Raw genomic sequence first — 26,181 nt, forward strand, 5'->3', positions numbered from 1 at the left:
GTAGTTCTCCAGGTTTGCCCAGCAATCTGATGACATAATGAGGTATCAAGTGTTCTGTTGGATATCACTATCGACCACACACTACACTTCAACAACATGACTCGTTGTTTCATCAGGTGCTACCTGAGACTGACAGTAGAGTAGAATGGGTCCAATATTTATGCTTACTGCCTCTCCCCTCCATGGTTGGGTGTGGGTGTTCTGTGTGCAGTCCATGCTCATTAGAAGTATCCTGACACATGCTGGCTCCAGTCCAGAGCAGCTGGCCACAAGCTGATGTTTTATTTTCGGTCTGGTATGCATCTTTGGTTGGTTCTAGGTATTCCATTATTGGTCCATTCCCACTAGAACCGTTCTGGGATGTTCTGTCTTTGGTACAGGGCACCTGGGCACCTGACCTTGAGCTGGATTTTCATTTTTGGTCTGGTGCACCTGAAAGCGATCGGGGGTTCTTTTCTTGGTATGGTGCACTTGGTTCTCTGTCTTGAGTTCATTCCCCATTTCCACATTCTCAGTTCTTCTTTTTGTTAAACTATGCTGCTGCCAATACTGTGATTTTGTGACTGCAGTGCACGATCCCTGGTTTTACTTAGTTGGTACCCAGTGTCATGATTCATGAAATTTTCTATCACCTTTATCTCTAATGATTCTCTTATAAGACTGTCCCAGTATCTGGGGGTCTGTGCCACAACCCTTGTTTTTTCATAGTTCATGGAATGATTAAGTTCCAGACAGTGCTCAGAATTGGCTACTTTAGTTGTCTGTCCCTGGGAGGTGTGCCTCCAATGTTCTTGGCATATGATGTCCACCGTCCTAGTTGTTTGGACAATGTACAACATGAAACAATGGTAAAGTATATTGTAAAGTTTTGTTTTTCATAAGCCCAGGTTATCTTTCACATTTCCCTGTAGTCCTCTTACACACTTGATGTTATGCTTCTTGAGAATGCTATTGACCTTGGCAGAAACAGATTCTGCATAGGGAGGGTAAGCTGAAGTCCTTGCTTCACCTTGCTCTTCTTCTCTATCATGTGGCAGAGAGGCTGGCTGAAAGACCTTCTGAATCTGTTTGACCATGCATTCATTTCTGCAGAAGACTGAGTGTAGGTGCTCTATTTCTGATGTCAAACAATCTTGATCTGATAAGGTGTATGCCTGTGGACCAATGTCTTTAGAACTCTATTCTTCTGTGCTAGGTAATGATAGCTGCTTGCTCCCAGGTATAAATCAGTGTGTTGGTATGTGATAGGCCAATGGACTGGCCACAGTGGTAACACTGGTTCCCATCAGATCACCGAAGTTCAGTGCTGTCGGGCTGGGCTAGCACATGAATGTGACCATCCAATCTGCCAGGTTCTGTTGGCAAGTGAGGTGCACTCAGCCCTTGTGAGGCAAACTGACGAGCTAACTGACTGAGAAGTAGCGGCTCCGGACTCATAAACTGACATAAAGCTGAGAGAGCAGCACGCTGACCACATGCCCCTCCATATCCGCATCCAGTGACGTCTGTGGGCTGAGGATGACATGGTGGCCAGTCAGTACCATTAGGCCTTTATGGCCTGTTCTTGTGGAGTTAGTTAGTATGTGATACACACCATTGTCAAACAACCCATCTGCTCTGTTTTTGACACATACATCCAAAATCGGCAGCGGACCATTATTCTCCAGCTCCATTGATGCACTTTATTTTGGGGATGGGAGTGAAGATGTTCCAGAAATTTACTGAGCCTCTCCCTACCATGAGGCCTGATGACAAAGGTATTATCCAGATACCTGAAGGAGTATGCGAGTTTGTATCTATCCATCTGTAATGCTTCCTCCTCAAATTTCTCCACAAATTACTACCACTGGAGAGAGGGAGCCACCCATGGCCACTGCTTCTGTCTGTTCATAATATTGCCCGCATTCAGGAAATATGTTAGTCATTATATGTCTGAACAGATCTACATCTACATTTATATCTACATACATACTCTGCAAGCTGCCGTATTGTGTGTGGTGTGGGGTTGTCTTGTACCAAGGCATTTCCTTTCGTGGACCACTTGCAATTAGAGTAAGAGAAAAGTGAATGTCTACATGCCCCTGCACAAGCCCTAATTTCTCTTATATTATCTTTGTGGTCATTATACAAAATGTGCATTGGCAGTAGTAGAATCATTATGCAGCCTGCTTCAAATGCTGGTTCCCTAAATTTTCTCAATAGTGGCTGACAAAAAAAATCAACAATTAATTTGATTTCTCCTTGGCCTGTTGCACACATCCAGATAACCTCACTGTCAAACTTAATTCGACCTCAATAGAGATAATATTTTTGTCCACTGCAATGAACACTCCCCTCCAATAGCTATATATCTCAGAACTTTCTACAGTGGGTTTCAGCCAGCTCTCAGCCCCAAGAATAATTTGAGCATGAGGAATTTCCTGGAAGGCAATAAATTTGGGAACTTTGTAACGAATACTTCAACAATTTACTGATAAAATGCGGCCTCATTTTGCTATCTGCTTGACAGATACCTCCTACCCTTAAAATAATAAAAAAAGTGCATTCCACAAGCACTCTGCTCCCCAAGTAGCTACTAGCTGCTTCCTTGGTGCAGTGTAACCCCAACCTATCAAAGCGGAAGGGGGCTTCCTCCTATTCTCCATCTGGTAATGTAGGTCCAGAAATCTGTAGCCAAGACCATCACAGAGTTGATGAAGCCTTTGGTCGAAATCCTCCACTCAGCTCCAAAGTGAAGAATCCCAATCAACTCTGGAAACAATGCTGCAAATTGTGAACTCTGCTTGCATCTTGCGTGTAAGGCCGGCAGCCTTCACCACTTCCGTCAGCCATTTGTATGAACTGACGATTGCCTCAGCACACAAGCGATACACGTCACTCGTGCTGACATGAACCACAGCTTGCAGATGACTGCACTGTATAGCCAATACTTCCTCCACAACAAGGAAGGGGCCCCCAGCATACCAAGTGCAGATGGCTTTCTTTCTGGTCCTGAATGCTATTTCCCTAAAGGGCTCCCTAACGTACCTAATGTGGAGCTCCCGATAACCAGAAACCCCTCTCCCACTGTGAACCTGCTTGGACCCTGCTGAGGGAGTGGCCACCAGTCTACTTACAGGGCAAATGGGCAAGGTCACACAGCCAGACTCCACATTGACCCGACATCTCAAGCGGCATGAATGTGTTACCATCCTGTGATGGAAGCTGACCCATCATGTGACGTACACTGGAAGGTGCCTCGGCAGCAGAGCCCATGGGCACAAAAAGCAAAATCTGAGGTGTCCCATGCAATGCACCAGATTCTCCATCAATCACTACAACTTGAGGCCAAAAGTACATTCAGTACATTCAGATGTTCACAATTTACAAAATCATGAGATTACACTTATATAAAAAACAAGGACAGAATTTAAGAAATATACTACTAAGAAAACGTGGAAAAAGCATAATATGTAACTTGATACTCTGCAGTTGTGTAACAACTGACAGTTGGAGCCTGCCTGACCATTTGACAAGGCTGAAACAAATGGCTGCTGGCTCTTCAAAACAAACAAATGAATACACAACTGTGCTACAGGTCCGTAAGAGCATCGTCAAATTTCTCTGCAAATCAGCTCCAGTAAGTCTTTCAGAGATTCCTTCATAAACTGGAACACCTCATCAAAACGGACCATTATATCAGATTCCATGATACGTAGTTGCTTGAGGTGCTGCAAGAAGTCCTCCAAGTTGTGGATGTGGTGAATACACATCCTCATATATGTACACAGTAGTTTCTTCAAATACTTAGCTGCTGGGTACATTGATGCACCAGTGTTGCTGACAATCAAGTTTAGTGACATAGCCTCTATGTTTACCATCTGCAGTCCATACAGTCAATGTGGAAATGGCACTCTCGATCACAATTATCTCATGACATTGTAAGGCATGCCTGTTGCCTTCAAAAGAGTACCTCTCTTCTTATCTACTCTGTCAATAGAGTCAAATTCCAAAAATTCTGTGTGCTGTATCCTCCAGAAGTTGACAACTTTCTCATCAATAGCAGTCTGCTGCATTACAATTGTGGAGTTCCCTTTGGCTGCTGACAAAACCACGATGTTGCTGTCTTCGTGGAGCTTCTTGAGTGTCAGTCTCTAATCATTGGCAATGTTTGATTTTGGAGGTTTCATCTTGCTGATCACCCTGCAGGTTTCCTGGCAGATTTCTTCTGCCACATTTGGTGGACGTGGGTTGGCTACTTGCACCACTACACTGTTGAATTTTTAAATGGGCACATTCCTAGGAGTAGTTGCAAAGTTGAGGCCATCTGAGCACCTTCAAAATGGCGTCATAAAACTGCTTGCCACGTAGGTTAATCATAGTGTAAGTATCTTCTTCCATCTGCTGTGCTTTCTTGCTTGTATGGTCAAAATTCACAGACTGCCCAATGAGGCATTCTTCCTGGCACATTCTGTCAGAGACCAAGAGACACTGTCTACCCCATGCCTGTCTTTACCTGCCAAGGAGGTTGCCAAGCACAGGTGAAGATGTAAAAGCTTTCTGGTCACCACATCTAGCCTGTGATGCATGTATCGAATCCTTTCCCTCAAAAGGGCCATGTTTGACCAATGTTCCATCTTGTTTGCCATTCCGGAGCTGATATGATACTTCACCCTGGTGAAAACTGGTACTATGCCCCATCTCGATATCTCACCAGGAAACTGAAAAAAACTCAGTATCCTCTCTTTCCTTTACTGAAGCTTGCCCAGATTCTTGACATCTTGGTACAGTTCCTCCTCATACAGTCTCCTGGTGGAATTCTTCAGGTTTTCCCCGTGATCTGTTGACCTCTTGAGGTGTTCTGCCAGATATTAGCATCAACCATACAAAATAGTTCAACAACATGATTCATCTTCATCAGATGCTACCTGAGACTGCTAGCTGAGTGGAATGGGTCCTATATTTATTCCTACAGCCTCCCCTCTCCATGGTCACTTCTGGGTTTTCCGTCTACAGTCCATACTCACTATAAGAGTCCTGAGACATTCTGTCTTTGGTCTGGTGCGCAAACATCACTGAAACAGTAACAGGCACTACGAACTTTCTTAGTGAAAATGATTACGATTTTTTATGTTTTTCGGAGGTGTAGTCTGATACATCAATAAAATTGATCTCTACTAACAAATTGCTGCAGGGAAAATGTTCTACAATTGATGTAGCATCGAGTTTGCTGTCTGGTTTGACAAAAAATATGAAACATCTGCAGGAAGAAGGTGTGTAGAAATCCACAGTCCAAACTTAAATGCCTGGCAGAGAGTCCATCAAAACACTTTCACATTAATTCTCTATAATTGCAATCTTGAACAGTTCACGGGTACAACAAACACCTATATCCTTCTGTGCAAACTCTGGTTTCCCTTATTTTATTATGATGGTCATTACTCGCTATGTAGGCTGGCATCAACAAAATATATTCACATTCAGAGGAGAAAGTTGATGATTGTGCTGGGAAACTTTTTGAGGTAGAGTGTTTCAATGTATTTGATAGAATAATAAGTGAAATAGAAAACAGATCACACATGTATCACACCATTTTGTCTGATTTTAATTTCCCGTCTGAAACTCCTTAAATGAAAGTTCTGGATGTTATTCCGAAAAATCTGCAGCAATGAGAAACAACTTTGTTTTAATAATGTCCACCACAAATCCTGTATCACGTTCATGACACTTGCAACGGGGCGGTAAATAAAGGAAGTGCAGTTGGAGAGTTCACACAAATGTGCATATACAAATGTTGGTTAAAAAATGTTATTGCAAATTTTGGCTCTCACATAAGTCTCAGGGGATGATTTCCAGACTTGGTGCACTAGTACACTGTTCCACACCCGCGCATTAGTTATAGTTTTTGAATTAATTATTCACTCAGACATGAGTACAGTTTATGCTAGGAAATAAAAATTAGGCGATTATTATAGCAAAATCAGTGTTTCACGACACAGTTCAATCACTATTTATTGGTGCTGTCCTTTTCTTTCACACAATGAAATTTGCACTGGTGAGACGGTTTACAGTTCTACTTTAATAATAATTTGACTCCGAGCCCCCAATAGCAGTAATGTAGGCTGCTATAAACGACAATTGCTCAATCAATTCGAACAGAACCACAAGTCCCACTGTCCTCTTTGTTCTAACAGTTTTGGCGCGAAATCACAGTTCGCCACATGTTCACTTATGACGGTGTATACCTCGTAAGTCGTACTCACACAAATAATCGTAGCACTTCCAGTTCACCAATTATATGGTTGCACACTTGCACTATTAAACAATACTCTTTGTTGAAATAAATCAGCGCGAAAAAGAATTCTCAAACGACCACATGGGCCACCCTTAAGTGGGGCTTGCTCGGTACTCACCCTCCAAAACGACTGACCTCTGGCCAAGATGGCCGCTCACTTATATAGGCTCGGATGTCCATCCCCCTAGTTATTTAAGTACCAATCTCACCAGTTAAGGTTACAAATTTTGATACATACATCCCTTGACAGAAACAAGTACACCATCGGAACCGCGCTAAAAAGTACATCTTATTTACTATGTTACATTAATTTCTATGATTATTCTATCACGCGTAAATCAAGTTTTAGTTATCACAAAATTTCACCACTTAGCGCAAATTTGTTTGTTGACATCTGTGCTGCAAAGTTTTAACACAGAACTGCGTATAGCACCGTTTTTAGACGTCATCTATAGCGATATACACATTGCACTGCTCAAAATCTTCATATCTATAATAATTAATTAATTATGGCCGATAAATGTTAATAATAATTTCCAAACAATGAAAACTATTGCAAGTTAAGTGTATAGTATAACTTAACTAGTTTTAAAATACGTGTGACGCCACCCAAAATATTATATAGTGCCGTTCTTTACGTCATGAACTTTCTATTGAATTTTATAAACAATTTTCCCTCAAACTTTGTTTATTGCTCTTTATGGGCTTAATTAATTATGAATCTTAACATATGACTACGGCACTCGATCTGCTACGACGAAACTTTTTTGATGAGTGCTCGCTCATCCCTGTAAGTTGTTATTTACTATTTTTATTAATCTTTCAGTATTCGTGATATCAACCGATTTTTAGGCTACTATAACTTTTGCATCTCGTGACTTGAAATAAAGATCGATCTTTCGGAAGGTGCATATTGCTGATCACAATCCACTGCCGCATCGCTCTTCGCCGTAAGTTACATAGTTTTCACGTAATGCAGGAAAAACCAAACAATGCCCCAAGCTGCAGGCTACATGGCTGCCCGGCGGCAGAGACCATCCCACCGACCATTACAAATCTCGCGTGGGCGTGCCTCCTGCTTCCGCGAATCGCGCGGCATGTACCGTGCTCGCTCTCCACAAAACAGATTAGAGAGATTAGATTAGTGCTTGTTCCATAGATCATGAATACATCACTTCGTAATGATGTGGAACGTGTCAAGTTAATAAAAGGTGTCTATAGAAGATATTACATTAGACAAATTGTTACATGACACTAAATTTTTTTTTTTTTTTTTTTTTTTTGTGGATGTTGGGAAATTACCCACTTACTATATCCAAAAATTCATCTAATGAGTAGAAGGAGTTGCCATTAAGAAATTCTTTTAATTTCCTTTTAAATGCTATATGGCTATCTGTCAGACTTTTGATGCTATTAGGTAAGTGACCAAAGACTTTTGTGGCAGCATAATTTACCCCCTTCTGAGCCAAAGTTAGATTTAACCTTGAGTTGTGAAGATCATCCTTTCTCCTAGTGTTGTAGCCATGTACACTGCTATTACTTTTTAATTCGACACTGCTATTACTTTTAAATTCGTTCGGATTGTTAATAACAAATTTCATAAGTGAATATATCTATTGTGAGGCTACAGTGAAGATTTCTAGGTCTTTAAATAAGTGTCTGCAGGATGATCTTGGTTGAGCTCCAGCAATTATTCTGATTACACACTTTTGTGCAATGAACGCTCTTTTACTCAATGATGAGTTACCGCAGAATATGATGCCATACGAAAGCAGAGAATGAAAATAGGCATGGTAAGCTAATTTACTCAGATGTATATCGCCAAAATTTGCAATGACCCTAATAGCATAAGTAGCTGAACTCAAACGTTTCAGTAGATCCTCAGTGTGTTTTTTCCAGTTCAACCTGTCATCAATGCATACACCTAGAAATTTTCAATATTCTACCTTAGCTACCGATTTCTGATCAAAGTCTATATTTATTAATGGGGTCATTACATTTACTGTGTGGAACTGTATATACTGTGTTTTGTCAATCCTTGCGTACTAGAAATATTCATCTAGTAACAGGGGTTTGTACCGTCACAATACCCCCACTTGCTAGCTCATGCACGCAGTAAATGCAGTAGCAAGTAGCTCAAAAAAAAAGAAAAAAAAAAACAGTGGCCGACCAGTCATGTTAAATTAGCCCTAGAATGTTAACAGTTTACTTGGCAATCTAGTCAGCGGTGGCATCACCCTAAACTAAGTAGAATTCCCTATGTATTTTGTGCCCAACAAAAATAAATTTGCAATATATCTGTAAATAACCCCAATCCAAAAAATATATATTTCCTTAACCATGATTCTAAATTCATGTCTTCTATGTATGTGTGTATAGCACAACAGGCCTGGCAAAGTAAAACAAACACAAATAAATTTAACAAAATCACAATATTGTTTATCAATTTTTTTCTTTTTTTTTTTTTAAACTTCCTTATTTTTTGCAGCATATTATGCACACCACATTGTTTCTAATCAATCTATTTACTTTGGAACACGTATCATTTATCAGTTTGTTTCACAAGCACTATAGCTTCTCACTGCCTAAAATGTCTTCCCCCTAGGGATGCCTCCAGACTAGATGTAGTGTCACATCTCCCTACTCTGGCGCTATTTCCTGTCCTCCTACTAGCCAGTTTATGGAGCACTACCGAGGAACACACAAATTCCCCAATGAAAATCTCATATACATGAAAGTTTTCCCTGTTTACCATAGAGTGGTCCAGCCTAGACCCATCTTCATGCAATCCAGAGCTGACACAGCTAAGACAGAATTTCAGGGCAAACCATCACTAAGAAACAGGCTAGAGCAACAGCTGGGTAGTTGTGCCCAACAATCTGTTCAATACTAGATTAGAAATGCCCACGTCAGTGAGGCAGTACTGCTTGGCGACAAAGCCTCCCTAATCAAAATGATACTGATAATGTGGCAGGAATCAAACAGACTTTAAATTATATCTGACTGTTGTCATGGCTTGACGGAAGAAACTCAAAAACAAAGAAAAACTTTACTTGATTATTACAGACCATGAATGAAATTCCAGGATTTGTCAATGTTTCCTCAAAAAAATGAATTAATCTACTTTGAAAAATGTCTATTGAAATTCACCTATACACTTTGTTAAAATTATCTTCTATTCATATCATCTAGCCCAGACTGAGATTACAAGCAGCAAAATGAACTAACTTTAATTTTACAATCCCTATATATATATATATATATATATATATATATATATATATATATATATAGGGGTGACTTACCGAACAAAAGCGCTGGCAGGTCGATAGACACACAAACAAACACAAACATACACACAAAATTCAAGCTTTCGCAACAAACTGTTGCCTCATCAGGAAAGAGGGAAGGAGAGGGGAAGACGAAAGGAAGTGGGTTTTAAGGGAGAGGGTAAGGAGTCATTCCAATCCCGGGAGCGGAAAGACTTACCTTAGGGGGAAAAAAGGAAGGGTATACACTCGCACACACACACATATCCATCCACACATATACAGACACAAGCAGACATATTTAAAGACAAAAAGCTTTTTGTCTTTAAATATGTCTGCTTGTGTCTGTATATGTGTGGATGGATATGTGTGTGTGTGCGAGTGTATACCCTTCCTTTTTTCCCCCTAAGGTAAGTCTTTCCGCTCCCGGGATTGGAATGACTCCTTACCCTCTCCCTTAAAACCCACATCCTTTCGTCTTTCCCTCTCCTTCCCTCTTTCCTGATGAGGCAACAGTTTGTTGCGAAAGCTTGAATTTTGTGTGTATGTTTGTGTTTGTTTGTGTGTCTGTCGACCGGCCAGCACTTTCATTTGGTAAGTCACATCATCTTTGTTTTGTTTTTAGATATATATTTCCTACGCGGAATGTTTCCCTCTATTATAACCATATATATATATATATATATATATATATATATATATATATATATATATAGTTCAGATACTACAGCGCATAATGTTTACTTCTTCAAAAATTCTTATTGCTAACATTCCTAAGAATAATTTTATTTAATTTCCTAGCATCTAGAACTAGTCGTACTGACTTGTCACTCTTTTTGACCACCACTATTGGGTTACAGTACTCACTTCTGCATTTTTCAATCACCCCCCACACCTCCAAACATTTTATTTCTGACCTAACAGCATCTTTGTCTATCATGGGAATAGGATATGGCCTAACCTTAATAGGCTCATGAGGCTTTGCCCTGAGTATATATTCAAAATTTACCACTCTCCCAGGTCCCTCTGAGAACACATCTTTATTCTCTACCAGTAAATTATACAGTTCTTCCCTCTCACTGTCACCAATACCCTCTGTCTCATAGACCTTCCCTTTTATCTCCTCCTCAATCCCTACTTCATCCAACATGCACTGGGCGGTGTGCAAGCTCGCCACTAAATCATCACCTGTTGCATTTACAAATTTTGTCTCCTTTATACATCCCCCAACATTCAATTCCAATACCTGTCCCCCACAGTTAATATTTGCCCCATACTTATTTTAAAAATCTGTACCCAGAACCATACTTATACTTAAATTTTGAATCACCAGGAACAGGTGACTAAACAAGTCTCCACCAATGTTTACATCTAACACAGCCTCCTTCCTCATGGGCTTGCTGTAATTACCAATAGTATTTTTTTATTCTAACCCCTGTGACCAGGAATTCTACCATTTTGTCATTCTTGATATAATTGTAGAAACCCTCTTCTATCCCACTGACTGTACTACCTGTGTCCACCGAAGGCTTCTTCACTGACTTTACCTATCTGGACTTTAAATATTGGTTGCACCTTCCTAAAATGTTTCTGCTTGAGCTCTACTTCTGCTAAAAGATCCTCCTCCAGTTCATTAGCACAGTATTTTTCCATGGTGCATACCTGCCCCCCCCCCCCCCCCCATTGAATGATTCTATTTCATTATCCCATTCAAATATTACTTCAAAAGCATCTTTCTGTTCTTTATTTTCTAAGTCCAACTATCCTAATTTTCTGGCAAAACTAAACTTCTCCTTCTCCCATACCTTTGGTCCCAACTTCTGTATATACTTAGAAAAATCCACCCAATCACTAGCATCAAAATCACATTCACTCTTCCCCATCCAACCAGTATTCAGTTCAGCCTCTTCCATACCCCCATACTGCTCATCCTCATACACTACATAATTATTCACCTTTTCAACTTCATCTCCCTCGTCACACACTAATTTTCCACAATCTGTAATCAACAAACTTCTTATCCCCATCAAATATTTTCTTGAGTTTATCATAATATGCCTCATTCTCAACATTTAACTGCTTTAAACTGTTCACATAATTATATTTCCCTACTGTCCAATTTTCTGGAGTATATTTTTGCATCCATTTTGCCCTTGCCACCCAATCATTTAAGTTCAATTCAGATTCCGCCTTAGTTCTCCACTGTTCATCATTCTTAGTTTGCTGTTTAACCCCTTGCATGTAAACACTAGAACAGTTTGTTTCATCATGTTTCATGGATTCAGATACAGCTTTCCCCACCAAAACATCACTTGCATTACTATCCTGCACATTACAAACACTTTCACCAGACATCTCAGAACCAGCCCCTTCTGGCTGCTCACAGCATAAATTTCACCAGACACTCTCTGGTGCATATTCATTTATCACTACATCAACAATAGGCACTATGGCCCAAAAATCATTAACATCATCTACAAAACCATTAGTTTCAGGCACCTTGGCCCTCTCAGAATTAACATTACCATCCACTGTATCTGCTTCCATTATACACAACTCAACAAATTTCTTACTATTACTTTCACACACACTTTGGTCATCACAACATCCATCCATACCTTCAGACAGTGCCTTAGTCCCTGGCCTGTTAATAATGCTCACCAAACTGATACTATCTTTCTCAGAATTCACATTCCCAAACTCTTTACAAAAAAACATTCTCAACATTGATTTCTTCCATTTGGGCCTTTAAACCCCTAACATTCTTCCTCTTAAAAGCTTTCCTTTTGCCATGCTCCATGCACCAGCTCCCCAACACATTTTCATCATTTAAAATGGCCTCCATACCACAAATTCTTTCTTCTCTCCAACTTCTATCATTATTGTCATACCCCCTTTAGTGAATAATCACCCCTAGTCTGATTATAATTATTATCGTTCCATCTCTTGATCCTATTGTTTGCAACTTGTCTTGTCCCAAAGTGGACCCCATTTGAGACAACTCCTAGTTTAAAGGACACTGTCCCTGTTGTGTGCTGTTGTTCTGTCCCCTTCTTCCAGGTCCATTTCCCAGCATTGGCCTTGGTTCATTTCTCACATCACTGCCCCTAAAAGCCCTTTAACTGTGGCTCTCTTCATTATACCTTCCCCCATTCCCTCTACAATATTCATTTATATTTGTGTCCCCATGATGGCTCTGATGATTATTTCCCCAATTCCTATTTCTGTGACCATTTTGATGATTGTTACCCCAATTCATATTTCTTCTCTCCCCCAGATCCCTATGGCTATTCCCTGGATTGTTTCCCTTTGAGATAGGCCTATAGCACATAGCCTGCTCCATCCTCTCAACAAAGTCTAAAAACTTCTCCACAGAATCAGTGGGGCAATGTATGAGTTCCCATTGTAACTCCTCAGGTAGTCTACTCCTTAAAGTAGATATTTCTGTTAACACACCTAAAGGCTGATCCAGATGTACTAATTTATTTAACTCTTCCTGGCAAAATTCCCTCATAGGTTGTCTGCCTCCCCTGTACACAGGTCCATTCAAAACTCATTTTTCAACCTACACTGCCTATTTTTACTCCAGTATTTGTCTAGAAACATTTGTTCAAATATTTCAAATGAAATGAACTGATCCTTAAATTTGTTAGCCCATGCCTGAGCTGAACCTCCTAGCATTCTCTTTACAAATTTTACTTTTGTCTCATCTGACATCCCAAGCAGAAAATAGTCCTTGCAATTGGCCAAAAAATCCACGGCATGATACCCGTTTTTGCCTGAAAATGGTGCCTGCATTCCTGGACACCCAGCATGACTCGAAACATTATACAATTCTATCTGGGTAATTTTGTCATTTACTTTTGAGGTGACAGTTGCCATTTCCTTTCTGAGATCATCAGCTGTGCTGTCTAATTTATTTATCAGCACAGCTTTTGTCCCATCATTGCTAGCCACTATTTTCGCATTCACTTCACCCAAAGATTGCCTTGTCGCCTCTTCCCTATCATCACACATCTGTCTTCCCGAAACAATTTCACCCCTCAGCTCAGCCTCAACCGCTTCAACCTTGGAATGCCAGCTCTCTTCTATTTTTTCTAATTTATTATCTAATTCGGTCACAATTTCTTGTTTCATTGACCCCAACTGACTATTTATTTGGCCCACAGTAGTTTTTAGAGAACTTAATTCCGAATTTAATTTAGTTCCAAAATTAATGTCTAAAGCACTTAATTTATTATCCATACCTGTTTTAAAATAACCTATTTGGCTACTCATATTTTGAAGAAGAGCAATTAATTCTTTAGACATTTTAGGGATACCGATTTCCTCCTGTCACTGAGGACTTTGTGGTTCGCTACCACTCCCTGACGACCCGCAATCACTAAGCGATTTTATAATTTCGTGCTCCATTGCCCTGGCTAGCACAAGAACTGAAAACAAGGAAACCAAAAACAAAAATTGCCCTGCTGTGATCACTTATCTTTCTGGATGGGCTGCTTCAGTCTCGGCGCTGCTGAAGAGGCTGCGTTGCGGAGCGTAATCATGGCCGCTGTTGCTGGTCGCTGGACATCCAGCCGTTGACAGTCCGTCGCCCAGTTGAGAATCGGCTGCGCACGCACTCTGCTGGTGCTGGCTGCAGGTCCGCTGGTACTTGGCTCGATCCGCGCAGCGTGGCGGTGTCGAACGGCAATAGTAGGCACGCACGCGATTAACCGAAACACACGTTTCTGCGAGTTCATGCTTCACCTAGTTCCCCTAGCCTTCAGGCCTAGTTGCCTAGTACACTAGTATACCGGACGAGAGCCCACAATTGCGACGGGGCGGTAAATAAAGAAGTGCGGTTGCAGCGTTCACACGAATGTGCATATACAAATGTTGGTTAAAAAATGTTATTGCAAATTTTGGCACTCACGTAAGTCTCGGGGGATGATTTCCACACTTGGTGCACTAGTACACTGTTCCACACCTGCGCATTAGTTATAGTTTTTGAATTAATTATTCACTCAGACATGAGTATGGTTTATGCTAGGGAATAAAAATCAGGTGATTATTATAGCAAAATCAGTTTTTCATGACACAGTTCAATCACTATTTATTGGCGTTGCCTTTTCTTTCACACAATGAAATTAGCACTGGTGAGATGGTTTACAGTTTTACTTTAATAATAATTTGACTCCGAGCCCCCAATAGCAGTAATGTAGGCTGCTATAAACGACAAATGCTCAATCAATTCGAACAGAACCACAAGTCCCACTGTCCTCTTTGTTCTAACAGTTTTGGCACGAAATCACAGTTTGCCACATGTTCACTTACGACAATGTATACCTCGCAAATCGTACTCCCACAAACAATCATAGCACTTCCAGTCCACCTAATAATAAGTGAAAAGGAAAACAGATCTCACATGTATAACACTATTTTGTCTAATTTAATTTCCTGTCAGGAAATTCCTTAAATGAAAGTTCTGTATGTTATTCTGAAAAATGTGCAGCTGAGTTTGCTGCCAAATATAGCAAGGATACTGATACAGTGGAAGCAGTAAACAAAGCTTTTAAGTACCATGCAAAACAGCCGATTAAGGGCATTAAAACAGTTTCCAAAATGGATATTTCTAAGATTTTTGTCTAGCTATGGACAATGTATGATAGGAAAAGATGGATTGCTACTTACCGTAAAGAAGAAACTTCTAGTTACAGATAGGCATGATTAAAAGACATTCACATATAGCTTCTTTTAATTGCGCCTGTCTGCAACTTGATGTGTCTTCTTTCCAGTAAGTAGCAATCTATCTTTTCCTACATTGTTGATATTCCTACCCGGAGTTTCCATTGTCTCACTATGGATTATAGACACTTACCAAAACAATTAAACAGCTTTGAGGATATTTTTGACAATGACAATGACTACAGCATATCTTGAACACAGCTTCGGCACGTTAAAAATAATGAAAAACTATTGGGGTCGAGTATGGGTGAAACCAATATGTCAAATTTAGCTATGTTGTCAACAGAGTACTACACAGCTGCTAAACATGACTTCAATGACATAATAAATTATTTTATTTTGTTCAAAGCATGAAAATTCAGAATAAAATTATAGTAAAAACACAATTCCTGAAAAGGATATTTTCTCAACTCTTCATTATAGCTCCTATTCTTTTGTTTCTAATTAATAATTTATCAACTATCAATGATTTATGAGGGACAAATAAAATCTGTTTTTTATTACACATCATAATAAAAACCACGTACATTAGCGATCAAAAACAATAAGGTATAGATCTTTGTTTTACTTTAAAACTATTAAGAACTTTTACACAGTTTATAATTTATTTACTACAGTGATACCTTTAATTTGCTGACTGGCAATATTTTTCATAAGTATAGTTTGTTTAAATTATATTTTTCAATAAACCTTCATTTTCATTAAAATTACTTACAAAACTATAAAATTTGCCAAACACACATCCAAAAAATTGGAGAAAGGTAATTTTATGTGGGGAGGAGAGGGGAGGAGGAGGCTGCAGCCTTGTAAGTTCTGCCAAGGGTGCAGAATCACCTTGGTATAACTATGTCCAAGGCACAAAGTGTAGACGACTGTAAGTCTACTTACATAGATGATCCAAATGAATTTTCAGCAATCATTTGAACATCATCATTCTTGCTGTTAAATGTGAACTTGTATGATTCCAGAACAACTCCAATATCTTCAGAATCAGGCCGGACACAGACCATCAACTGCTTAAGCTAGAAATAAATTCAGTAAATAAAAAAATTATAAATTTCAATCTATATTTACAAATATTTCATAAATAAAGCACTTGTTGATCAAATAAAATGTTGGAAAACACTAATTGATAAATTTAATTTCAATTTTTTAATTCTTGCATACATATCCCATATACGTACAGGTGTAAAGATGTGGAACAAGTCAAAACATGTATTTTATTACATGCATTTCATATATATATATATATATATATATATATATATATATATATATATAAAAAACAAAGATGCTGTGACTTACCAAACGAGAAAGTGCTGGCAGATAGACACAATAAAAAACACACAAACACACACAAATTTCAAGCTTTCGCAACCCAAGGTTGCTTCATCAGGAAAGAGGGAAGGAGAGGGAAAGACGAAAGGATGTGGGTTTTAAGGGAGAGGGTAAGGAGTCATTCCAATCCCGGGAGCGGAAAGACTTACCTTAGGGGGGGAAAAAGGACAGGTATACTCTCGCAGACACACACACACACACACACACACACACACACACACACACACACACACACACACACACATATCCATCCACACATATACAGACACAGGCAGACATATGTATTTACATATGTATTTCCAAGATGGCACTACAACTTAAAGTCCTCTATAGAGTAACAACACTTCTCTATTAATAATCGCTTCAGTCTACTCTGTAGCATATTTCGATTTACTTTCTTGAGTTCACAGGGTAATGCATTGTAGAAAATTGCTCCCATTCTGTGTGGGCTGTGGTCCGTTGCCTTTTTATTGGTCACAATTCTATGAAAATTTCCCTTCACCTTGCATCAAAGTCGTGTACATTACTGTTTCTCACATTATATTCAGGATTTTGTTTCATGAACATGACTGTCTGCAGTACATACGTGGAGTACACCGTAAGAATTTTATATTTTATAAAGATGTCTCTACAAGGCTCTCTCTTCTTTACCTTGGCTACCATTCTTACTGCCTTTTTTTGTAATCTAAAAAGTCTATCTATATGAACTGCTGATGCCCCATCCCATATCTCAAAACCATACTGAAGGTGCGGATGAATTAACCCTAAATATATTTGCCTTAAAGTATCATGGTCCAAAAAGGCTGAGACCCGTTTCAGTAGATACACATTTCTACTGATTTTCTTGCAAATATTATCTACATGTTCTTTCCATGATAAGTGTTCATCAACAACGATGCCCAAAAATTTATGTGAATTTGCATATGCAAGACCCAATGGGGATATAAATACAGTATCGGTTATGGCAGCATTATAACTGTGGATGAACTTCATTATAACCATTTATTCTTTATTTAAAAGAAGCTTGTTTGCTGTAAAGTATGCGGACAGAGTATTGAAACTGATCTCGGTACTGTTAGCTGCAGACTGCATATCACTGCCACAGCTGATGAAGGATATGTCATCAGCATAGCTTACAACCATGCAATTTTGGGGTTCAAATAAGTTATTTACATATACAAGAAACAGAAAAGGCCCTAGTATGCTTCCTTGAGGCACACCACACTGAAGTGCCCTGAAGTTTGATTTGGTTGTTAGGAGCTGCTCATTATTTTGATAAGTTAGCTTTACACACTGTTTCCTGTCTTTCAAATATACCCTTCACCCAAAAGTTATGGCTCATGTTTCTCTTCTCCATTTTAGGAATCTTATTACATTCCTTCCTTTGTTCCTATATAGTCTGATTCCTTGATAAAGCGGTCTTTAATTCTGACAACAAGTGTCAGTATTCACTTTCCTGTATTGCAATTAGTTTTATAAGAGCACCTGCTGTCACTGTCAACAACATTTTAACATGTTTTTGAGCAAAGCTCATATTTTACATCTGGACTTTTCTGCTTGAGTTTCATACAAATGTTGCTATTTCTTGGTTTATTCTCTAGAGGAGGTGACTTTCAGAGTTATTAAAACATAAAAAAACTTACATATCCTTTTTCAAATGCCTCTAAGGCACTGTTTATCCACTTCTGAAAAATCAGAGCATTTTCACACTTTGTGTTACTGTTCAATACTTTAACACACGTTCCTTCAAATTCTTGTTCAATAAATGCATCTTCTGGGAAAAATGATCTGTTATATGCAACATTTGAAACTGCCAAAGCAACCAGCTGCTTGATAAGCGTTTGAGATTTCTGACATGTTGTTGGAATTACCACTGGTGTGGTCTGAAAATAGAATAAGACATTTTTGTTGAAAAGTTTAGTTGTGAATAACTGAAATATGAATACTGAAACAAATTGCTCATCAATTCATAACACAAGCATAAAAATTCTGAGTGCTTTACAGTATATATAAACAATATTATTCAGACATTCAACACAGTAAAGATGTTACAAACTGTTCTAAAAAATATACAAGGTAAATGTCAGAAATATCACATTTGAACATTCTACAAATTGGAAATAACACACTGTCCTTTGTTTTCCTCATCACATACTGAAAAGCACCTTCCACAATATTAAATATCTATTCAGAGAATTTCTTGTAATCCACCAGCAATTGAAGTGACTTCAGCTTGCAAAACGACAGCACCAGAAGAGAAAGTATTCAGTGTTTTGAAACACTGCCAGGTCAATAGAACATCATGTAACGGAACAAAATACAAAGGTGCCTGTTTCTTGTTTAACATAAACACCATAAAACTAAATATCTCAAATGAGACAGGCAGTTAGGAGTAATTTCACACAAATCCACCCCCCACCCCCCACCCCAAAAAAAGTCAATATCTTGTGCAACTCATGAATTTTAAATTTTTAAAATAAATGCCTGGGTGATTTACTAGAGGTAGTTAGAACAGGAACAGTACCACATATGTTTGTTATAGTGCACACTATGTTGGAAAGCGGCCTATTTCAAACTGTTCTGCTCATCCCCCAGGATACTTTGCTGTGAACACTGCTGGACAGTAATAAAAGCCCTGCTCCAGTCCGAGGTTTGGCTACATTTCAATACTAATTCAATTTTATTCATTGTTGTCCACAGCTATCCTTCACAGAGCTTAACTACACGGAGGTGTCTACCCCCTCACTGCTGCCAACTGTAAACAAACCTCACACCATATCCTGCTTGCCTAGCATTCTCCTTCTCTGTACAGAGGTACTGTCTGACATGATGGCCACAGCAGAATTTTTACAGCTGGCTCGATAATGAGCTAAGATACAAATTTTGGAACCTTATGTAAAAGTCTTTTTATGAAGATGATTTTGGGGCCTCGTAGTCATGGGAAAACATTTGATATGAATGGCATGCACAATCATTATAATATTAAGATACGAGCTATGGCAAATGACCAGAATCCAGAAAAGATGCTGCAAAACTTAATGTGTTATGTATCGTCTCTTACAATAAAACATACGAGCACTTTTTCTCTTTAGTGAGTTCTCAGTGAAGGCTTAACTGTATTATAGACTGAGGCTTATGTTTGGCTGGAAGGGAACAGTTAGGTTCTGCCTTGGCAAAATCAACAAATGTGTCATGTCAAATGACCATTTTCGGTAAACAAAATTTGTGGTAACAGACTGATCTCGGTGAAGACTTAAGGGTATTGTAGACTGAGGTTTATGTTAGGCTGGAAAAAAAAGTTCAGCTTTGATGTTGCAAAGTGAACAAATGTGTCATGTCAAATAGTCGTTTTCGGAAAACAAAATTTGTGCTGACAGACTGATCTGTAGCATAGCCGAGGTCCGGGTAAGGTTGGAGGGAAAATTTTATTGTGTAGGGTATTTCAACAAAGATGTCAGGAAATTCATTACTTTTGTTATATACGCAGTTATATTTATGTCCCTGATCAAAGCCATTTTTCCCCAAGGTGGTCTCAAACTTTCTATTTTTCCATATGGTTGGTGGGCTTAATAACAAGAAAACTTTTGGTTGCTTAGAACCCCTACTTCCTCAGAGATCCTGTTAGTTTGTTGGATTTTATTTTGATAATTTTTTTCATATTGCTAGTGACATCAGTTGTTGGTCATTTCTTAAGTCATAACTCTGCCATGTTAATAACTTCATTGGCCCATAAATGCAGAATTGCACTGTTAATTAATCCCAACAAAACATCACTCACCAAATAAGTGGATACACATATGCATGTATAAGGAGCACTTCATAGTATTTTGGACAAGATACATGCATTCCACTTTTTAAGAAACTAGTGATAATGTCACATGAAATGAAAGATAACTGCATGTATTTTCTAAAAATAACAAAATTAAAAACCCAAAATTCTTTTCCAAGACTGGTGTAATGGTAAATCTGAAAACTGTAAAATTCTTGTTAGTCACTCTCCCCTCCCCCTCCCAGAGCAAGAGGAATGATAGCATATGCAAAGCCTATCTAGCAACAATGCTTAAATTATTCAGACTGGCTACTAACAATCTGCACATGCAGTTCTCATCATATGCCTAACAATCCAAGCTAATTTTTCTATGCCGAATCTGTGAAACAAGGTCTTCTCTATTGAGGATTTCTATGCTCTAATTTCATCATCTTTTAAGTCAATATCAGCAATTAATTCTCATCTAGTTATGCTTGTTTCTGAAATATGAGGTCACAAGCCTGTTCTTACTCCAAAATATTGTCTTGTTTCAGTATTGACTAAAATAGTTGTCATGTCTCATACACCTGGGACAGTAAGATGGCAAAATTGGTGGAAAAAGCTAAAAGATGAAAAAGATGAATGTTATAAAGTGAAGCAGGCAAAAGAATAAAAGTAAATCAACATTAGCTGAAAAGGAAGACCAACAAAAAAGGACTGCAGAAAATTTCTCCTCAAGTATTTGGAAAAGCAGTTGCAAGCTAAGGAAGCACAGCCAAAGACACCCAATAAACAGGCAGTGGTACTACAGCAAATTTACAGCAAACTGAGACCAACAAAACGACACAGTTACTGGTGAAACATTGCAAATGGAGGGATCTTACAAGATTGTAAATGATTTCTGTGATGTGATTAAGCACTTCTATATCTGTGATGATATTAGCTATATCTGTGATGATATTAGCAGGATGTCTCCTGGTACGAAGGACATCCAGTCTTTTACAGCTAGTAAAAATGTTCTAATGCAGAAAGTCATGAAGTTTTATTCTTATTGACCTCGCGTACTTCCTACAACAGATAAATATCATAAGTCTTTATGTGCTTATTTCAAGAAAATGTGCAGTTGCTTGTGAATAAACCTCCTCACAACATACCATAATTCCCATTCAATCCAAATTCGTTGGTTGCTGAAACAGTTTGCAAATCTAATAATATCATCACCTGCTGCGAAGTGAGAAAACCAAAACTGTGGAGTAAAAACTAAAGTTGACATTTCCAAAGACATTACCTTCTTCCAGTGGGTCTAAGAATACCCAGTTGTAATACAGATCACTCAGTTCATGACCATGGAAGAAGCATTTAGACTTTTAAAAATGTTGCTGAAAGAGTTCTCTCTCCAATTCTACAACAGCATTAAACAACATTTCTGAGAGAATTGTCATCAAATTTCAAAACGAAATAATGCAAGCTCACTGAGGTTCTGAAACTGTCACATTATTCACAGCTGTGATATACTATCATGATCATGATTATAATGAACTAAACACAGCTTCATATGGTGTTGTATCTGACTCTACAAATCATTGTCTTTCATGAGGCTGTTGTAACTGAATTTTCAACAACGGGGCCACGAAGGTACGTACTTTCATTATTTGACTGATCTTGACCATATATTTTGTACATTTCCACGAAAGAAAATGTTCAGTTCACTGTTGGTTTTGAGGAATGGTGGACAAACATGCAGAAATTGCCAGGAACATGATCCTTGCACTACGTGAAGTGCGGCAAAATACAACACCATATCTGTGTTACTTCAGTACCATATACATGTATCACTGTATGTATGAAAATATCAATTCTGAGTGAGACAACATGATTCCTGTTACCAGTTACTGTTCATTTATATCCACAACATGTTTCAAAGGTTTAAATCTCTATCATCAGGTGGACTTACATGTGTTAGTATGACATACGTGTGAGTTGTGTTACGATTTTGGGGCAACTTGTATTTTCTGCAGTGGTCACAAGTTATATTTTGCAAACAAAATGACTATTTTATTCAATGAATTTTTCATAAAAATGGCAGAAGTCATATGGAATTGATGCATACAATGAACCGGGGGTTAATTAAAATTTCACAGTCAGAGAATTTATGGACCACTAAGGAACATTAATTTCAAGCACACAAGTGCAAGACATTCCATAAGCATTAATTCTGCTTTTTGTTCAGTATTTTCCCCCCCACACACAGAAAAATCTACTAATGATGAGAAAACTGGCTACCCACAATTTGTGAAAGATTTTAATTTTAATTCTGGGTTTGGATGTTCTTCCTCATCACCTCACTCATAACCTAGCATAAGTTAAAAAGTTGTGTGTATCATTTGTCAATGACACACTTAAATTTTGTTGTGTATGTATTCATACCTCAAATGTTTGTGTGTTGTCTTGCTGATGAAGACATACAGAGTCGGCTCCATAATTGTTTCAACAACAGTGGAAGTCACTTATCTTTTCTAAATCTCTGCACCTTCCACCTTCTGGATTAAGAGCCTTCTAATTCAAATGACTGATCCTGTTTAACTATATCTTGGCTGCCTTAAACCAGATAAACTCCCTGACTATTTTCAATAGCGTTCTTCTACTAAGACTTACTCTGGATTTAAAGTGGGCAGATTCGGAACATATGATGTACATCCTTTTCAAATGATCAGAAGATATTCCATAAGCACAACTTGCTGTCCCTGCTTCTCTGAGTATTTTACACATAGTATTTCACTATTTATATTTCTCCTCTTTCCAATGCCTATCTAACTGTATAAGCTAACACTCAGGAATGCAGGCTTACATTATGTCCATCTATATGGCTTACAAATGGTTTCTGAATTAGCTGTTATGGATTGTTGCAGGTGTAATTGCTCTACAGTTTTGCTATTCATTCGTTAATATGGTTTTTTCATGTGATAATCCTGTTGAAAATGTTTGATAATGTGACTGCAATTATTCCCTAGCTTCGTCAGTATAGCCTACATGGGACTAAATAAACTTCCTGAAAACTGCAAAATTAATATATACCGGGTAGATAGTAGTTTTCTCGAAACTTAAAAAAGTTGGAAGTAGGTATTGATGAAACATGTAATGAATTAACGTGTAATGAATTATTTGGCCTACTCTATCTGTAACGACAAAGAAATGTTAGACTCATTTGCCAATTCTGTGAACTAAAGAAGTGTTAATATCCAAGAAGATTTTTAATCTGTTTAATGCAGATCAATTTCAGCTACAGTGTAGCTATCTTCAGTGTAATTTTATATAAACCATGATGAGCCATCATAAATACAATAGCACACGCTATGAGATTGGCATTATAGTTCTGCAGTGCTAACACTGGGATATGCCTCGACACTCAGGTCAATACACTGAAAAAAATATAAATTACAATCTGTTTGCGGATAAAAAAATTCACTTCTTTGTGGAGTATGCCTCTCTTTGTGCTTTTCAGCGTAGTTATTAATTAATGTATAGTGCTCCACGTAGCTACACTGTACTTGTTTAATTGAAAAGGTTTCTTTTTTAAGTGTTTCTTATCAACGACGAACTTTTCGTGAGTTCTATTATCAAATCGTTCCAACATCGCGGTAAAGGCCGATATTCACAGGTAAAGGCCGATATTCACACAACTTATTATAATGGATGAATACATTCTAAATTAAAATAAAATAACGAAACATAATCCTACTTTCGTTTTTATAGCAGTTGCCATAATTCTGATCTTTAAATATAACCCGATTTACAATTGTAACACCAACACTCATTCGTAAACCCGCGGCACTGCAACTTTGGCGTTTTTTTCTTTTCTTTCCGGCGGTGCCAACGTAGTACAAAGTAAGCTAACAATTCAGGAACTGCCACATTTGTGAAAGACGACGCCAACGCAGTACATTCAAATAGAAACCTCAAGCAGACAGTTGTAATATATTAAACACGACAATATTAATTCTGCTTTAACTAGGAGCTGCGGTTTTTTTTTTTTTTTTTTTTTTTTTTTTTTTTTTTTTTTTTTTTTTTTTTTTTTTCGCACCACATCATAACTGTTATCGACAACGACAGTCGTTTGCTGTACAAGTAATCAATCAATGCGGTTGTCGAAATGATATATAAAATGTAAACGTTTAGGCAGCTTTAAACTAATTTGTATTCCGATTTATCAGTTTTCTGCCGTGTCAACACACCAACATCTGCAGCTATACTCTGCAAGCCACCAATAGGCGCGTGGCAGGAGGTACGTCCCATTAGAACAGTTACAAGGGTTTCTTCCTGTTTCATTCACGTATGGAGCGTGGGAAGAATGATTGTTTGAAAACCTCTGTGTGTGCAGTGATTACTCTAATCTTATCCTCACGATTCCTGTGTGGGCGATACGTAGGGGTTGTAGTGTATCCCTAGACTATTCATTTAAAGCCTGTTCTTGAAACTTTGTTAATAGACTTTCTCGGAATAGTTTACGCCTGTCTTCAAGAGCATGTAATCTCAATTGTTTCAGTATCTCTGTAACATTTTCTCATGGATTATACAAACCTGTTACCATTGGTGCTGCTCTTCTTTGTACATGTTCAATATCCCATTTGTTCTATCTGGTATGGGTCCCATGCACTTGTGCAAAATTCAAGGATTTATATGCAATCTCGTTTGTAGATTGATTGCACCTCCCCAGTGTTCTACCATTAAACTGAAGTCTACCACGTGCTTTACCCACGACTGAACCTATGTGACCATTCCATTTCATGTCCCTACAAAGTGTTATACATAGGTATCTGTATGAGTTGGCCGATTCCAACAGTGACTCATTGATATTATAGTAATAGAATACTACCTTTATGTTTCGTTTTGTGAAGTGCAAAATTTTACAATTCTGAACATTTAGAGCAAGTTGCCAATCTCTGCAGCATGTTGAAATCTTATCAAGATCCGACTGAATATTAATGCAGCTTCTCGCAGCTAGTGCTTTATTATAGATAACCGTATCACCTGCTAAAAAACCTGATTTTACTATTAATATTATCTGCAAGGTCATTAATATATAACAGGAAAACCAAGGGCCCCAACACACATCCCAAGGCCACACCCAAAGTTACTTCTACATCTGACATTGACTCTCCATCCAAGGTAACATGCTGTGTCCTTCCTACCAAAATATCCTCAATCTAGTCACAAATTTCACTTGGTACCCCATATGATCGTACTTTCGACGACAAGCATAGGTGCGGTACTGAGCCAAATGCTTTTCAAAAATCAAGAATCACTGCATCTACCTCGCTGCCTTGATCCAAAGTTTTAGTATGTCATGTGAGAAAAGTGCGAGTTGGATTTCACATGATCGACGTTTTCGAAAACCATGCTGGTTGGCATTGAGGAGGTCATTTTGTTCAAGATACCTCATTATGTTTGAGTACTGATTATGTTATAAGATTCTACAACAAAACGATGTCAAGGGCATTGGACAGTAGATTTGTGGTTTATTTCTACTACCCTTCTTGTAGATGGGTGTGACCTGTGCCTTTTTCCAAGAACTGGGCACAGTTTTTTGTTTGAGGAATCTAAAATATTATAGTGAGAAGAGGGTCTAACTCAGTCACAAGTTCAGTGTAAAATCTGACACTGATTCTATCGAGGCCAGGAGCTTTGTTCAATATAACGATTTCAACTGTTTCTCAACGCCACTGACACTAATACTTATTTCATTCATCTTTTCAGTGGTACGAGGATTAAACTGGGGAAATTCTCCTGTGTTTTCCTTTGTAAAGGAACATTTGAAAACAGAGTAA

At 38.4% G+C, this 26,181-nt stretch overlaps 1 protein-coding gene across 1 annotated transcript in view; it reads right to left on the reverse strand.

Moving 5' to 3' along the window:
• LOC126474321 (HORMA domain-containing protein 1-like) overlaps window positions 1–26,181 on the reverse strand; it is an 80,737-nt gene that overhangs the window by 20,883 nt on the left and 33,673 nt on the right. Inside the window, exons 2-3 of the mRNA XM_050101787.1 lie at window positions 18,252–18,491; window positions 16,159–16,292 (exon numbers count right to left, since the gene is read on the reverse strand). Of these exons, the coding sequence (XP_049957744.1) occupies window positions 16,159–16,292; window positions 18,252–18,491 (374 nt within the window). The remainder of the gene's footprint in view (window positions 1–16,158; window positions 16,293–18,251; window positions 18,492–26,181) is intronic.

The sequence above is a fragment of the Schistocerca serialis genome, chromosome 4 (assembly GCF_023864345.2).
Source record: "Schistocerca serialis cubense isolate TAMUIC-IGC-003099 chromosome 4, iqSchSeri2.2, whole genome shotgun sequence".
NCBI lineage: Eukaryota > Metazoa > Arthropoda > Insecta > Orthoptera > Acrididae > Schistocerca > Schistocerca serialis.